Source organism: Cucurbita moschata, unplaced genomic scaffold, assembly GCF_002738365.1.
Source record: "Cucurbita moschata cultivar Rifu unplaced genomic scaffold, Cmos_1.0 Cmo_Scf00007, whole genome shotgun sequence".
Lineage (NCBI taxonomy): Eukaryota > Viridiplantae > Streptophyta > Magnoliopsida > Cucurbitales > Cucurbitaceae > Cucurbita > Cucurbita moschata.
In genome coordinates, this window is record NW_019268523.1 from 4,367,828 (window position 1) to 4,382,146 (window position 14,319).

At 35.1% G+C, this 14,319-nt stretch overlaps 2 protein-coding genes and 1 long non-coding RNA gene across 5 annotated transcripts in view; 2 read left to right on the plus strand and 1 right to left on the minus strand.

Annotated features, from left to right (window-relative positions):
• Window positions 1–85: 85 nt before the first annotated feature.
• LOC111445413 lies at window positions 86–617 on the plus strand. Its single transcript, XR_002710852.1, has 2 exons — window positions 86–293; window positions 374–617. It is a non-coding gene; the product is annotated as an uncharacterized LOC111445413 (long non-coding RNA).
• Window positions 618–6,682: 6,065 nt separating this feature from the next.
• The window catches only part of LOC111445003, an 11,373-nt gene continuing 3,736 nt past the window's right edge, over window positions 6,683–14,319 (minus strand). Inside the window, exons 8-9 of one of the 2 annotated variants that reach the window (XM_023083178.1) lie at window positions 14,082–14,211; window positions 6,683–7,025 (exon numbers count right to left, since the gene is read on the minus strand). In XM_023083178.1, coding sequence (XP_022938946.1) covers window positions 6,919–7,025; window positions 14,082–14,211 — 237 coding nt within the window. In that variant the 3' untranslated portion in view covers window positions 6,683–6,918. Of the gene's footprint in view, window positions 7,026–11,027; window positions 11,185–14,081; window positions 14,212–14,319 lie in introns of those variants that run through there. The other variant, XM_023083177.1, reaches the window with a different exon arrangement.
• LOC111445001 (phosphatidylinositol 4-phosphate 5-kinase 6-like) lies at window positions 7,342–13,634 on the plus strand. 2 transcript variants are annotated; one of them, XM_023083172.1, is made up of 8 exons: window positions 7,342–8,902; window positions 9,243–9,410; window positions 10,816–10,981; window positions 11,254–11,370; window positions 11,441–11,634; window positions 12,349–12,491; window positions 12,589–12,649; window positions 13,018–13,634. In XM_023083172.1, the coding sequence occupies exons 1-8, from the start codon at window positions 7,809–7,811 to the stop codon at window positions 13,304–13,306; spliced, it is 2,232 nt and encodes a 743-aa protein (XP_022938940.1). In that variant the 5' UTR covers window positions 7,342–7,808; the 3' UTR covers window positions 13,307–13,634. The 2 variants fall into 2 exon arrangements, with proteins under 2 accessions (XP_022938940.1, XP_022938941.1); XM_023083173.1 differs by having other exon boundaries at window positions 7,799–8,902; window positions 12,353–12,491; window positions 13,018–13,132.

Sequence of the window (14,319 nt, forward strand, 5' to 3'; positions counted from 1 at the left end):
AAAAAAAAAAAAAAAAAAAAAAAAAAAAAAAAAAAAAAAAAAAAAAAAAAAAAAAAAAAAAAAAAACTCCCAACCTTCATTTTCCACCGCCACAATCAGAATACTCGTCGACTTCAGCCATTCTCTCATTCCACATTTCGGCAGATTTCAGGATCGATTCCGCAGTCATCGGCTCTTCAGAGCACTATGCCTTAAATCGATCGCCACGGCGGCGGATCTCAGCCGGCGATCAAAGTCGTCGCTCTCTGGTTCTCTTCGCCGAAATTCTCGCCACAGAGGCCTGATTCGTGCTGGTAATCGAACTATCTCTTGCTGTTATTCTGTTATTTTTCTTTGCTCTGTTTTATTCGATCTTTCCCGGCGGTGGTTGTAGCGACGGAGTCGATCGATGAACTGCAAATTGAATATAAAGATATCTCGCCCTAGCCGATGCTGAATTCCGATTTAGGTAAGTATTTCTCCAGAGAAATAAATTAATCATAATTTGGTAACGATTATGCAATCAATAATATTTTTAACATTTTGTTTATCAAAATTATACTCAAAATGATAATTGTTACTGCAAATGATTACGTTTTTTTCGGAAGAACAAAATATATTTTTGATATTTAAATTGAGTTTACCATTGGTTTAATGTCGGAACAAAATAATTCTAAAATACCTTTAGATTAGGGTAGACGAATGAAGATTTGAACCTCAGATCTACTAGTCCATTTGGTTTATTGTAAATTATGAATAATGTCATGTGATTCAGAATTCAGATTTTGCAATGTCATCATGTTTAAGATTCGAAATTTTGGTTCGGTATTGACCTCAACATTTTCTTGCATCCTATGCAATATGACCACATTAACTAGAACTCTTTACAAGATTGAAGGCTACCCCACAAACCAGCCCAGATCCTTTTGACATGTTTCATCGGACGTGTTCTAAGAAAATTCTTAAAGAATATAAGATAAATGAACGTGAAATTTAAATTTATTTAAGGTACGTGGGGTTCAAAATATTCGATGACCCAAAAAACTTAATTAATCCAACTCATATAATTGTATTCAAATAAATAAAATTTTATAAATTGGATTAGTTTGTTGGTTCTCTAAAACGGTAGAACTAAAATAAAAAATTTGAATAAATGATAAAGAATCCAGCCCAACCCAACAAAAAATATTTAATCGAAAAAATTTCCCACTCGAATAATTGAGTTGGATCTAAAAAAATATCTAAATCCGACCCGACAAACACTCATAAGCTTATACATAAACGAACTCACGCTCAACTTGTGAATCAACATTAAAGGTTACATTAGATACAAAGTGTTCTCATCAAAATTGTTAGAATAGTCGAACGAATTTTTTTAGTTCAAGAATAAAAAACACCGTGAAAGCAATTTACTTCGAGCATGCAACTGAATATTTGTATCCCTTAGCTAGACTCGAAAGAAAAACATGAACGGAGTCGATTAATTAATTATTAGATATTTGAAGATTAACATAATAAACCTTTATATAGCTAGGTTTCCTAATCCTATATAGCATATAAAAATTCAAATAGACTGAAAAAATTCAAATAATGTTGAAATTTTGGCCCAAAACTAACAACACAATGGCCTTAATTCTCTAACCACAAAATGTATTATTTCCTCTTTGAATTCTTGTCATAAATTGTGAATAAAATTTTGTGTAAAAAAAAAATTGTAAAATGAGCAAAATTAGAACGAGAACGTGCGAGATCATGAGAATATGATATATATAATTGAAAGTTACTACAAATACTAAAATGGTACACCTTCATTCTCGGTGACTCAGTCATAAGAACTAAGTCAAGCATTGGAATAATCTTCACTCTTATATGTTTGAATTCTGATCCAGATCGTTGACATGAGTCATGTAATAGCCTAAACCCATCGCGGGTAGATATTGTCCGTTTTGGCTCATTACGTATCGCTGTCAGTCTCATAATTTAAAACACGTCGGGTAGGGAGAGGTTTCTGCACCCTTATAAGAAATGCTTCATTCCCCTCTCCAACCAATGTGAGATCTCATAGTTCGTTACATCGATGCTTAAATTTTCGTGTCTGTGCTACAGTAAAACGATCCTTTTCGAATAATTCGTCCAACTAAAAGATAGCTATAAAAAAAACATTACTAACTACATTTAAAAATCATAGGTTATAATCCTCGTGACGTCTCAATTTTATAATATCTATTACAAAAAAGACGTATAGGTTATAGAGTTATTTGAATATTAATATTAGCGGAATCGGGAATCGGGAATTGGATTTTGATTTGATTGATTGATTACTAAATATAAAAGCAATAACATCACATGAAGATACCAAAAAGAGATAAAAGAATGATTAAAAAAAGGTTTACCAAATCCATAAAATGCAATAAAGTTAGGTCCCAATTATTCCCCTCTTTGTCCTCATTTGTCACCAAGCTGTTGCATTAATAAATCCCCACTTGCCCCAACACTTTTGATTTTCAACTTTTAACTTTTTTTTTAATTTTTTTTTAATCAATGACGTGAAAATATCGATGTCTCGATTTTATATAATAAAAATTAAAAGTTTTATCGTTGAGTTTCGAACTCGGTGTTAATGTTTGAATTTTAGTCTTTTTTTTTAAAATAAAAATTTACTGATCTATTAAATATAAAATCAAAAGTTTAGATAAGTTATTTTAAATAAATCAATTTAATTTCTAAAAAATTTGAATTTTCAGAGATTTATTAGAGATAAAATTGAACGCTAAAAGCCAAATAGAGGTGTACTCGACTTATATTGGGTCGGATTATGAAAATATTTTGGAGCAATACAAAATTTTGAGTTTATTGGATTGGACTGTCGAGTTATTTTTTTAATTAGTAAATAAAATATCATAAAATTTAAATATCAAACATCAGTCACACCTCATCACTAATATCAAAAGAATTTTTTAGTGGGCGTGGATTAACAGATGATTTGGTAAAATTTTTTGGTTAGTGAAAATTTAATCGCATAATTAAAACTTTTGAAGCCCTAAGAATTAAAAACAGACGTAACTCTCAAATATAAAAAAATTAGCTTTATAAATTTAGTTTAATATTTATGTTCGTATTAGTGATAGATATTTTTAATATTTTATGAAATATTTCTTTAATTTAACAAAAACATTAATATATTAAAAAAAGACTATATATATATATATATATATATATAATATTTGTAGCAATGTTGAACTCTTTGATATGCATTTGGATATGTATTTAAATGTCATTTCATTTGGTTTTAAGTGTTTGTTTGTTTATATTTCAACTCTTTAATACAAAGGCTATTTTGTATTGCCATTTGGTCTCTGTTGTTGAAGTTTTCAAGGGTTAGGTTAACATAAATTTGATTACTTAATACCATTGATACGACTGCGGGCCCATTAGGCATGCTACTGACCATTGGGGTCGAGCCGATGAGAAGACCGACTTCTCCAAGAGGATCATAGCTAATCGAGTTGAGGTATGTGACCTCCCTCTTCTAAATCTCGTTCGACTCATCGTATGACCTTGATATATATGTTAGAGGAAAACATATAAATAGAGGGACCCATCTCACTGGTGAAAGATAATTAATCTTATTTTTAATTTAGCTCGAGACATCAATTCAGTATAAGTAATGAGTTTAAGCACGGTGGAATCGAACATTAATGATACAATAGCACTTACGATCAAAATACTTTTATTAAAATCATTACTTTTAAAATTTCTTAAAACTACACCATAGTTTAGCGTTTTCTGATACTTTTAAAATTTTCAAAATTACTTTTGATTATTTAATGAACCCATCTTTTCACGAGAAAAAAAAACATTATATCTAATCATTTATAACAGCTCGAGGCCACCGCTAGGAGATATTGTCCACTTTATCCTGTTACGTATTGTCGTCAGCCTCATGATTTTAAAATGTGTCTACTAAGAAGAGGTTTTCACACCCTTACAAGTAATGCTTCATCCCCCTCTCTAACCGCTGGGATCTCACAATCCACTCCTTGTGGGCCCAGCGTCCTCACTAGCACATCGTTCAGTATCTTGCTCTGATACCATTTGTAATAGCTCGAGCCCATTGCCAGTAAATATTGTCCGTTTTGGCCCATTACGTAGTACCATCAGCCTCATGATTTTAATACGCGTTTACTAGAGAGAGATTTCCATACCTTTATAAGGAATGCTTCGCTCCCTTCTCCAATTGATGTGAGATCTCATAATCCACCCCCTTGAGGGCTCAGTGTCATCGCTGGCACACCGCTCAGTGTCTAGCTCTGATGGTCACCGCTAATAGATGTTGTCTGCTTTGACCCGTTACGTATCATCATCAGCCTCATAGTTTTAAAACACATCTACTAGGGAGAGCTTTCCATACCCTTATAAGGAATGCTTCATCTCCCTCTCCAATCGACGTGAGATCTCACAGTCCACCATTTGGGGGCCAGCGTCCTCACTAGCACATCGCTCGGTGTCTAGCTCTGATACCATTTGTAACAGCTCAAGCCCACTACTAGTAGATATTATCCACTTTGGCCCATTATATATTACTGTTAGTCTCACGATTTTAAAACGTATCTACTAGAGAGAGATTTTCATACATTTATAAGGAATGCTACATTTCTCTCTCAAACCGACGTGAGATCTCACATAAAAAAACACAATTTCACGCTTTCGACCATACTCATCTATTCCAACATTATAATTATCATGTCACATCAGGTCATAAACTTTACCATTAAAATACACGTAACAAATATTTTTCAGTTCCCGAAAAAATCCAAATATATATTGTTGTGAAACCGTAGATCGAAAAAGGGTATTACACACTTTGGCTACCAAATTAGAGACAAAAGGGGCATTGAATTTAAGTGGGAAAAAACACCCAAAAAGGGGACAATAGAGGACATCACAAACTTAATTGAATGAGTTCAAAATTTTAGGGTTTTTATTTGTTCCCTCTGAAGCCATATATTGGAACACAACACACCTCCCATTGCCTTCCAAAACCCTAACTTCAAACCGGTCCCACCAACTCATTATAAGTGTTCGTCGACGAGAGGCACCAAAAATGATATAGGCTCCACTCGTCTTCGACGTATTAAATTTTCGTTGACATTTTTATTGATATTTTTACGTGATCTTGACATGTTACAGATTATAAGGGTATTTTCGTCATTTTGTAGAAGTTTCGATGTGGAATATGAAGATTAGCTCGTAAAAAATCAAAATAGAAATAATACACATTTATGTTTATGAATTTATTGTTGATTTCTATAATTGACTCAGGCCATTTTATCTATATTTTATCCAATTTAAGTAAATATAGCTTAATGAGATCGATCAAGAGATTAGAGATTTGAATCTAGCTTGTTCTCGCTTATGCTGTGTTTTTTAACTAAATAAACGTAACTCAAACAACTAAATATGTGACTAAGACTAAAATTATTTTACGATCGAGAGTAGAAAAGAAAAAAGAAAAGATATGAATAGGGGTGTTCATGGGTCAAGTTGGGTTGCGTTTGGATATTTTTTTAGACTAAATTTAATTGTTCGGTTTGTAAATTTTTTCAACCTAAACAACCCAACCCAATTATTTGAGATTGATTCGTGTTGTTTGGATTATTTATTCAATTTTTTCAGGTTACTTATAAAATATATGTATTTATTTTTAAACATTTAATTGAGTTTCTGGACTCAATTTCAATATATATTTTAAAAAATTACTTTTTAAAATAGTTAAAAAGTTGTTTTTAAGAATGATGAGAGAATAAATAATTATATGAAATTAAATAATAATTAAATAAATATATGTAATTGTAATTATATTATTTATTTGAACATCGTCCAATTTAAATAGGTTCATAATTCAATTCAAATGGTACAAGATTGAGTTGATCGAATTTATTGGGTCATCGAATTTTTTTAACCCCGGATGAGTTGCTCTCGTTTGATTCGATGTTTTGTTTAAAATATTTAGAAATATGATGTTTGTCTACAATATAAAATGTTGTATGAAAATGAGATCATAATTTTATATAAAATAATAATATTTTTGTTGGTTTTCGAGAATTACTTACTCCATCATTTGTTGCAGGACGTTTAAATCTTCATAACCCATTTGTTATAAGAATATTCTTTTTTACATTTATAACGTAACATCATAAGGGGTGTTGATATGAACGAAGAGACATCAATCATATAATATGCTTCAATAAAACTATTAAAGACATTCCAAAAGTTATAACATTCATACTTAATAGTCATAATTAACTATGTAATTGTAATCTAAAGTAAATAAAAAGTTTTAAAATACATTAATGAAATACAATAACTCTAAATTGTAATCCACCCAAAATTTATAACATGAACCTTTATTCTTCTTTCGATGTGGCATGAATTGAAATATCTTTTGATAATTTCAATAATATTTTCTTCCTATTTTCATTGGAGCATATTGTATGATTGATGTCTCTTGGTTCATATCAAGTGTGAAACCTCTCTCTAACAAATACTTTTTAAAACTATGAGCTTGGTGACGAAGTGAATAATATCTTTTAGCGATAGGCTTGAATTATAAAAAATCATTCCAAATTCACCATTTATGTTTAGACCTTAAGTTTTTTAGTTCAACAACACGTTGAATCGTAGGGTTAGCATGTAATCGAGATTGTGGTCAAAGTTGTCCAATGACATAAAAAAAGGAAAAAGAATTGATAGACAATGAGAAATGGAAGGGAAAATGATCCTTAAATGCAGGGCGAGTACAAGAAAAGAAAGCCCCATGTGAGAGGCACGCAGACAATGTCCAGCCCATCACCACCATCTCTTGTGCACCTGAGACAACTCACTGCACACACCACTGCCTCCTCCTCCTTCCCTCCTCGTCATCATCAAAGTATCGTGTTAATTTGTAGAGATAGTCTTCCTTCTTAAAAACAAGAAATAAATAACGTGATCACATTGTTTGAGAATGTCGGTGCTATCATGTGCCGAATTGGTCCTTACATTACCTGTAAGATAAAAGAATCTAAATATTTGAATATTTCGATCAATGATATGAATAACCTTAAGATAAAAATTAAACATTTCAAATCAGATTATTCTATTTTAGTTCTAAAAGGCTCAAAATATTCATTATATTATAAAATATCGTAACAAAAATGAAAAAGTTGAAAATTCAAAGATCCAAATAGAAGAACATCAAAGTTTTGGTTGAAATTCAAAACAAAATTTAAGCCAAATTTTTAGTAATAATAAAGAAAAGGAAGACTAATTTAATAATGATTTTGAAGGAGAAGAAAAAGAAAAAAAAGAAAAAAAGAGACTAAAAATGGTAAACAATTGCATCATCATCAACATTCTTGTTTCTCCCCTTAATCGTCTGGTTCTGTTAGCAGTTTTAGGAGCGAAGTGCGGAATGAGAGTAAAAAGTGTGGAACCTCTACGTTCAAACCCAACTAACACAGAGAGAGAGAAGGAAGAGAGGGAAATTGGTAGCTACTGCAACTCTGTTTTTCCCTGCCATTCCAAATCCTGCTCTCATTTTCAAATTCTGAAATATATCCTAATCCAACCAACACAAATTCATATTCTTCTTTTCGTTTTTCACTATCTGGGTCAGTTTCACAACCACTGATTTCTCTAGTTCTTGAGGCATTCAAGAAGAAACACACAGAAAAGGAAGCCTGTTCTTCATTTCTGGGTTTCTGTTGTAATCATCAAATCTTGAATATGCAGGAAGAATGTGGGGGTGGGGGTGGTGGTGGGAATGAATTAGAGAAAGAGGGAGAAGAATGAGCAGAGAATTGAGTTTCATTGTGAGGGCCTGGGGAATTTCATTTCGAGAATCATCACAAACCCTTGTAAGGAAGAAGACGAGAACCATATTTACAACAATGTCTGTGGTGCCAACGGACGATGAACCAGGCCCCACCACCTACCATGCCGAGAAGATCCTCTCCAATGGCGATTTCTATGCCGGCCAATGGCTCGAGGAGCTTCCCGATGGCCATGGAAAGTACTTATGGACAGATGGGTGTATGTACGTCGGCGATTGGAGTAAAGGGAAGCCAAATGGCATCGGAAGGTTCAGCTGGCCATCCGGCGCTACCTATGAGGGCGATTTCAAGGTGGGTTTTATGGATGGTAAGGGCACGTACACGGGTAGTTCAGGGGATACATTTAGAGGTAATTGGGTTATGAATTTGAAGCATGGACAAGGGATTAAGAGCTTTCTTAATGGCGATTACTACGATGGTGAATGGCGTCGTGGTTCGCAGAATGGGCATGGCCGGTATCAATGGCGGAATGGGAATCATTACATTGGGAAATGGAGGAATGGGAAGATCAATGGCAATGGGACAATGATTTGGAGCAATGGAAAGCGGTATGATGGGTATTGGGAAGATGGGTTTCCTAAAGGAAATGGGACATTCAGATGGTCTGATGGGAGCTTCTATGTTGGGATTTGGAGTAAGAATCCTAAAGAACATTCTGGGACTTATTATCCATCTGGGTCTACGGATAACAATTTGGATTGGGATCCTCATGAGGTGTTTGATGTAGATTTGAGTGATTGCAAGATATATCCATGTGAAAGGATTTCATTATATCCTTCTGAGAAGTCGGTGCACCAGGCAGGAGCAGATTTGTTGCAGAGAGATTCAATTGATTCCCATAGTTTTGAATCCGATGTTGATGGAGGTAAGGATGATATTGTAAGAGCTGAACTGGAAAGATCCCTTGATATTCATGTTCATGAGCTAGATGCCAAAGGAGATGCACAACAACAGCAGACCAGAGTACAGTTGAAGGGAGGTCAAGGTGTTACAATATCTAAAGGCCATAAGAACTATGAACTTATGCTAAATCTGCAGCTGGGCATCAGGTATATCATCAAATGGTATCATTTTTCATTGTGGTTCTATATTTCCTTTTCCTCATTTGATCCTTGCTTTGGATTGCATCACTACTAAGCTTCTAAGTTCTAAGTGTTTGTAGCTATCTATTATGGAATGATCATTTCTGGTGATATCTATTGTAGCCATATCTGATATGCATTTCAAACTGAGTATCTTCGAAACTGATAACTTTGGAACTCTTTGATTTCCTCCAAAGTTAAGTAGTGAAACCATTGACATGATTTGGGGACAAGTTTAAGTAAAGATAGCAAGGTTATGAGATTTTATTTGTGTCTGTCCCATATTGTTACTTGTTTATCTGGACAGACATTCTGTTGGAAGGCCAGCTCCTGCCTCTTCGTTTGACTTGAAAGCTTCAGCATTTGATCCAAAGGAAAAGATTTGGACGAAATTTCCACCAGAAGGGTCTAAGTACACTCCTCCTCATCAGTCCTGTGACTTCAGATGGAAGGATTACTGCCCAGTTGTATTCAGGTCAGCCATTAAATAAGAACTTCTGAATATCACTGTTGTATTTCTTTGCAATGATCATTTGTTTCTTAGGTGAGTTATCTAGGAAATGGTTTTGTGCAACTTCTATAGCTGTATTCTTCGAGATAGAAGGTTAATTGTGGATCTAACATTGGTTGGAGAGAGGAACAAAACATTTCTTATAAGGGTGTGGAAACCTCTCCCTAGTAGACGTGTTTTAAAATCTGAGGCTGACAGTGATATGTAATGGGCTAAAGCGGATAATATCTACTAGTGGTGGGGTTGTAATGTCACAAATGGTATCAGAGCCAGACACCGAAAGGTGTGCTAGCGAGGACGCAGGGTCCCTAAGGGGGGGTGGATTTTGAGATCCCACATTGGTTGGAGAGGGGAACAAAACATTCATTGTAAGGGTGTGGAAACCTTTTCCTAGTAGACGCTTTTTAAAACTTTAGGCTGATGGCGATATGTAACAGGCCAAAGCAAACAATATCGGCTAGCGGTGGGCTTGGACTGTTACAAATGGTATCAGAGCCAGACACCGAGAGGTGTGCCAGCGAGGGTGCTGGGTCCCCAAGGGGGTGGATTGTGAGATACTACATCGGTTGGAGAGGGGAACAAACCATTCCTTATAAGGGTGTGAAAACCTCTCCTAGTAGACACGTTGAAAACCTCTCCCTAGTAGACACGTTGAAAACCTCTCCCTAGTAGACACGTTTTAAAACCTGGGGCTAACGACGATACATAATGGGCCAAAGCAGACAATATTTGGGCTTGAGCTGTTACAAATGATATCAGAGCTAGATACTGAGCGGTGTGCCAGCGAGGATGCTGGGTACCCAAGGGGGGTGGATTGTGAGATCTCACATCAATTAGAGAGAGGAACAAAGTATTCTTTATAAGGGTGTGGAAACCCTAGTACACGTGTTTTAAAACCTAAGGTTGACGTTGATACGTAATGGGCCAAAGCACACAATATCTCCTAGCGGTGGGCTTGGGCTGTTACATTAATTATCTTCTTATTCAACTATATCATATGCCAACATAATTTATGATAACCTAAGATGTTCGAGGTTGATATCAAATACGCTCGGATGACCCTTTCTCATAATTAGAATGTGCAAAAAACCACTGATTTTTGCCGGTTTCGCAACAATTTGGGCGGAATGGGGTTCTACCAGGAAACCAGGGATTTTTAAGTAAAAAGGATCCTCTCATCGAAAATAGGAATTTGTTAAGAGCTACCTAACCAAAGGATGATAATTCCTTTACAGCAGAACAATACTCTACACTCCTATATTGATCAAATAACTTTTCTTTGTAGAAAATATACATACATGTTCCACTTCACTATTACAAATGGAATGAAATAGTGCAGAGCCTCACGGATCATTATATCCATATTTAGGACTCTAAGGAAGTTGTTCAACGTCGATCCAGCGGATTACATGTTATCGATATGTGGGAACGATGCCCTGCGGGAACTTTCCTCCCCTGGAAAAAGTGGAAGCTTCTTTTACTTAACCCATGATGACCGCTACATGATCAAAACCATGAGAAAGGCTGAAGTAAAAGTGAGTTTTCCTTGTCCTTGTTGCATCAAATTCCTTACTAAGTAAAGCTGAATCTTGCAAGGAGAACAGAATATAGTTTCTCTAGTCTATTCCTCATCTTGTTGTCCCTGAATTTTCTTTTTTTTTTCGTATCTTCTTTTTCAAATGTTGTTTGATCCAGCTTGCTGCTTCCACTGACATAGTTGTATCTGAGGCTGCAAAATCTGAAAAGACATGCTATGCTATGCATGTTACATGTCTAGAATTAAAACTTGTACTACAATACATTGCAGGTTCTCATACGTATGTTACCAGCCTACTATAAGCACGTTCAAGACTTCAAGAACACTCTGGTTACCAAATTCTATGGTCTTCATTGTGTGAAATTAACAGGCACTACTCAGAAAAAGGTAATGAGGGAAATTTTTAACATCATTTTGAAGCTCAAGTTACTTTCATTTGACAGTCTTGAAATTACAGGTGCGGTTTGTCATTATGGGGAATCTGTTTTGTTCGGAGCATGCTATTCACAGGCGATTCGACTTGAAAGGTTCTTCCCTTGGTCGAACAACTGATAAGCCAGAGTCAGAAATAGATGCAACAACAACCCTTAAAGATCTTGATTTAAATTATATATTTCGGTTGCAAAATGCTTGGTTTAACGAATTTTGCAGGTAAATCTCTTGGTTATTTCTCTTCACTTAGCGTATTTGTCATCAAACATTTGGTTGCTAGTTATTCTTTCTTTGATCCTTTGATCCTGTTGCCTATCACAACATAATATTTTCAGCTAGGATGTGAACTGGTGGAAGAACAAGAAAAATTGTGAACTCAATCAATGAATTTGCTTCAAACTTGTTTAGAAAAATGGTTCTTAAATCAACTTGACTAACCTATTTGTATTTTGGAAATTGCACTTTTCTCTTGATTATGCCATAAAATGTGCATGTAGACTGGTTTAGTGAGATATCTTCACGATGATGACTTGAGATCCTAATGTGTACATCTTGTGTTGGGGTTTATTTGATCAGTAATGAATCACTACCCATATTCTCAAAATGGCTTGAGATCCTATCAGCCTCTTGAGACTGTTGGCAATTGGGATGTGCTTTAGGATCTACTTTGTTTGGAAATCGTTAAAATCGACGTAATGGATTGTTGTTTAGTTTATAACCATATGATTGACTGTTCGACCCTGGTTTCTGGCTATAGATCATACATGATACTATGTTACAATGAGTTTAAGAGTGCTATGTTTCATTTTCTTAAATTGTTTTGGGTTCTTGTTTCGTATGTTCTTGTAAGGTTAGGGTGCTTCCAATAGACATCAACGACAAACTTCCTTACTTTTCTCCCACAATTATAAGTTCCGAATTTCATTTATGCAGTCAGGTCGACAAGGATTGCGACTTTCTCGAACAGGAGAGAATTATGGATTATAGTATGTTGGTCGGTCTTCACTTTCGAGAAACTTCGCAGCAGGAATCGGTCACGCCTAATGGTCATCAGTCTGGAAATTGTACTCCCGTTGGTCAGTTCTTGTCTTATATTTATCTTTCTTTCCATAGCTCAAGCCATTCGTTATCACCTAATGGTTATGTAATTCTCTCTTTTGGTCTCTTTCACAGGAAATGGAGACCATGATGGTTTAGGTTTAGATTCATGCATACCGAGAATGGCCACTTCAAGGTACAAAAAGACCATCGAAATTGTAACATATTTGGGAGTTTCAATGATAATATGTTCAACTTGCATAAAAGTTGATGTGATATCCCACATCGGTTGAAGAGGAACGAAACATTCTTTATAAGGATGTGGAAACCTCTCCCTAGCAGAAAACCTTGAGGGGAAGCCCGAAAAAGGATGTGGAAACCTCTCCCTAGCAGAAAACTTTGAGGGGAAGCCCGAAAGGAAAAGTCCAAAGAGGATAATATCTGCTAGCGGTCGGTTTGGACTGTTACAATAATCTCATATTTGTGATTTTGAGTGAAAGAAGAACCTCATGAACATAAAAGAAAACTCTTAAAAGCAGCGTTTATATTGTGATTATTGTACAGGTGGGCTTCCACAAGTTTGGGCATTAACATGGAAGCAAAGGCTGAAAAGACCATTAGAAAAAGTGATTTGGAAAATCAACTGATTGGGGAACCCACAGGAGAGCGGTATGATGTTATACTTTTCTTTGGAATAATTGACATACTACAAGACTATGACATTAGCAAGAAGCTTGAACATGCATACAAGTCAATGCAATATGATCCAACGTTGATTTCTGCTGTGGATCCAAAGCAATACTCGAAACGGTTTCGTGATTTTGTCTTCAAAGTTTTCGTAGAGGACGTTTGAGAGCAAAGTGTATTGATTTTGGCCATATTCTTCGACTTCTAGCAGACAACAGCCAGGGTTCGGTGTTCTCTTTGAGTCCTATGGTAATGGGATTTCCAGCAGAGGACTATCTTTGGCTCTACACTGCCAGATTATGCTTGTCTATCAGACTATCTTTTCAAACCAAGTTTGATACATTCTTTTTCAAAACTATAGTCATACAAGTATTCATTGTTCTAGTTTAAGTTGTATATTAAGGTTACAGACAGAAAATTCCTACTTACAATTTGTACATCTGTTTACGTAGGATATAAGAGTCAATATATATAATGATCAAGCCATTCTTTTCGAACCCATTTTTCTTCTAAGTGGTAGTCTCTTGAGAAAACATTACCTTTACTTTCTTTAACTAATACGTTCGACTCAACTATGTTTGAATTGATATACTATCAATTGTACCCTTTATACCATTAATGGCTCATCAGAAAAAAAAAAATTATAATAAACATAAAGAGAAACAATGAAATAAAGGAAATAAAACTTTACTATATTACATATATATGCAGCCTACAAGAAAGTTTATACATGAATATTTAGTCGAATAGTGTAGTAAGGGCCAAATTGTATCAAATGCCAAATTAAGGATTTCAGAATCTGAAGTTATGAACAATACAAGCTGTATTCAGTGAACTATTCTATATGATGGATCACTTTTGACTGGCACCATTGAGATTTTGTTGACCAGGTATAACATAATGTACATAATGAGTTGATTACCATGGTTCGGAGTTCTTACCAATGAACTTTCGAGCAAAAGTGGGTCTGCTCCAACCATCTTCCATCATAATAAGTGCAAGGCGTTTCATCAAGTGATCCACAGCTTCTTCCTCCTGGCAACTTAGCGTGTCGGTTGGACTTGAGGAATTCTGCAGCGGGTCGGCTAATGTGATAAGTTCACTGAAGGTTGACTAAAGTTTCAAATGGTAAAATGTACTCTTTTACCTTTTTTTTTTTTTTTTTTTTTTTTTTTTTTT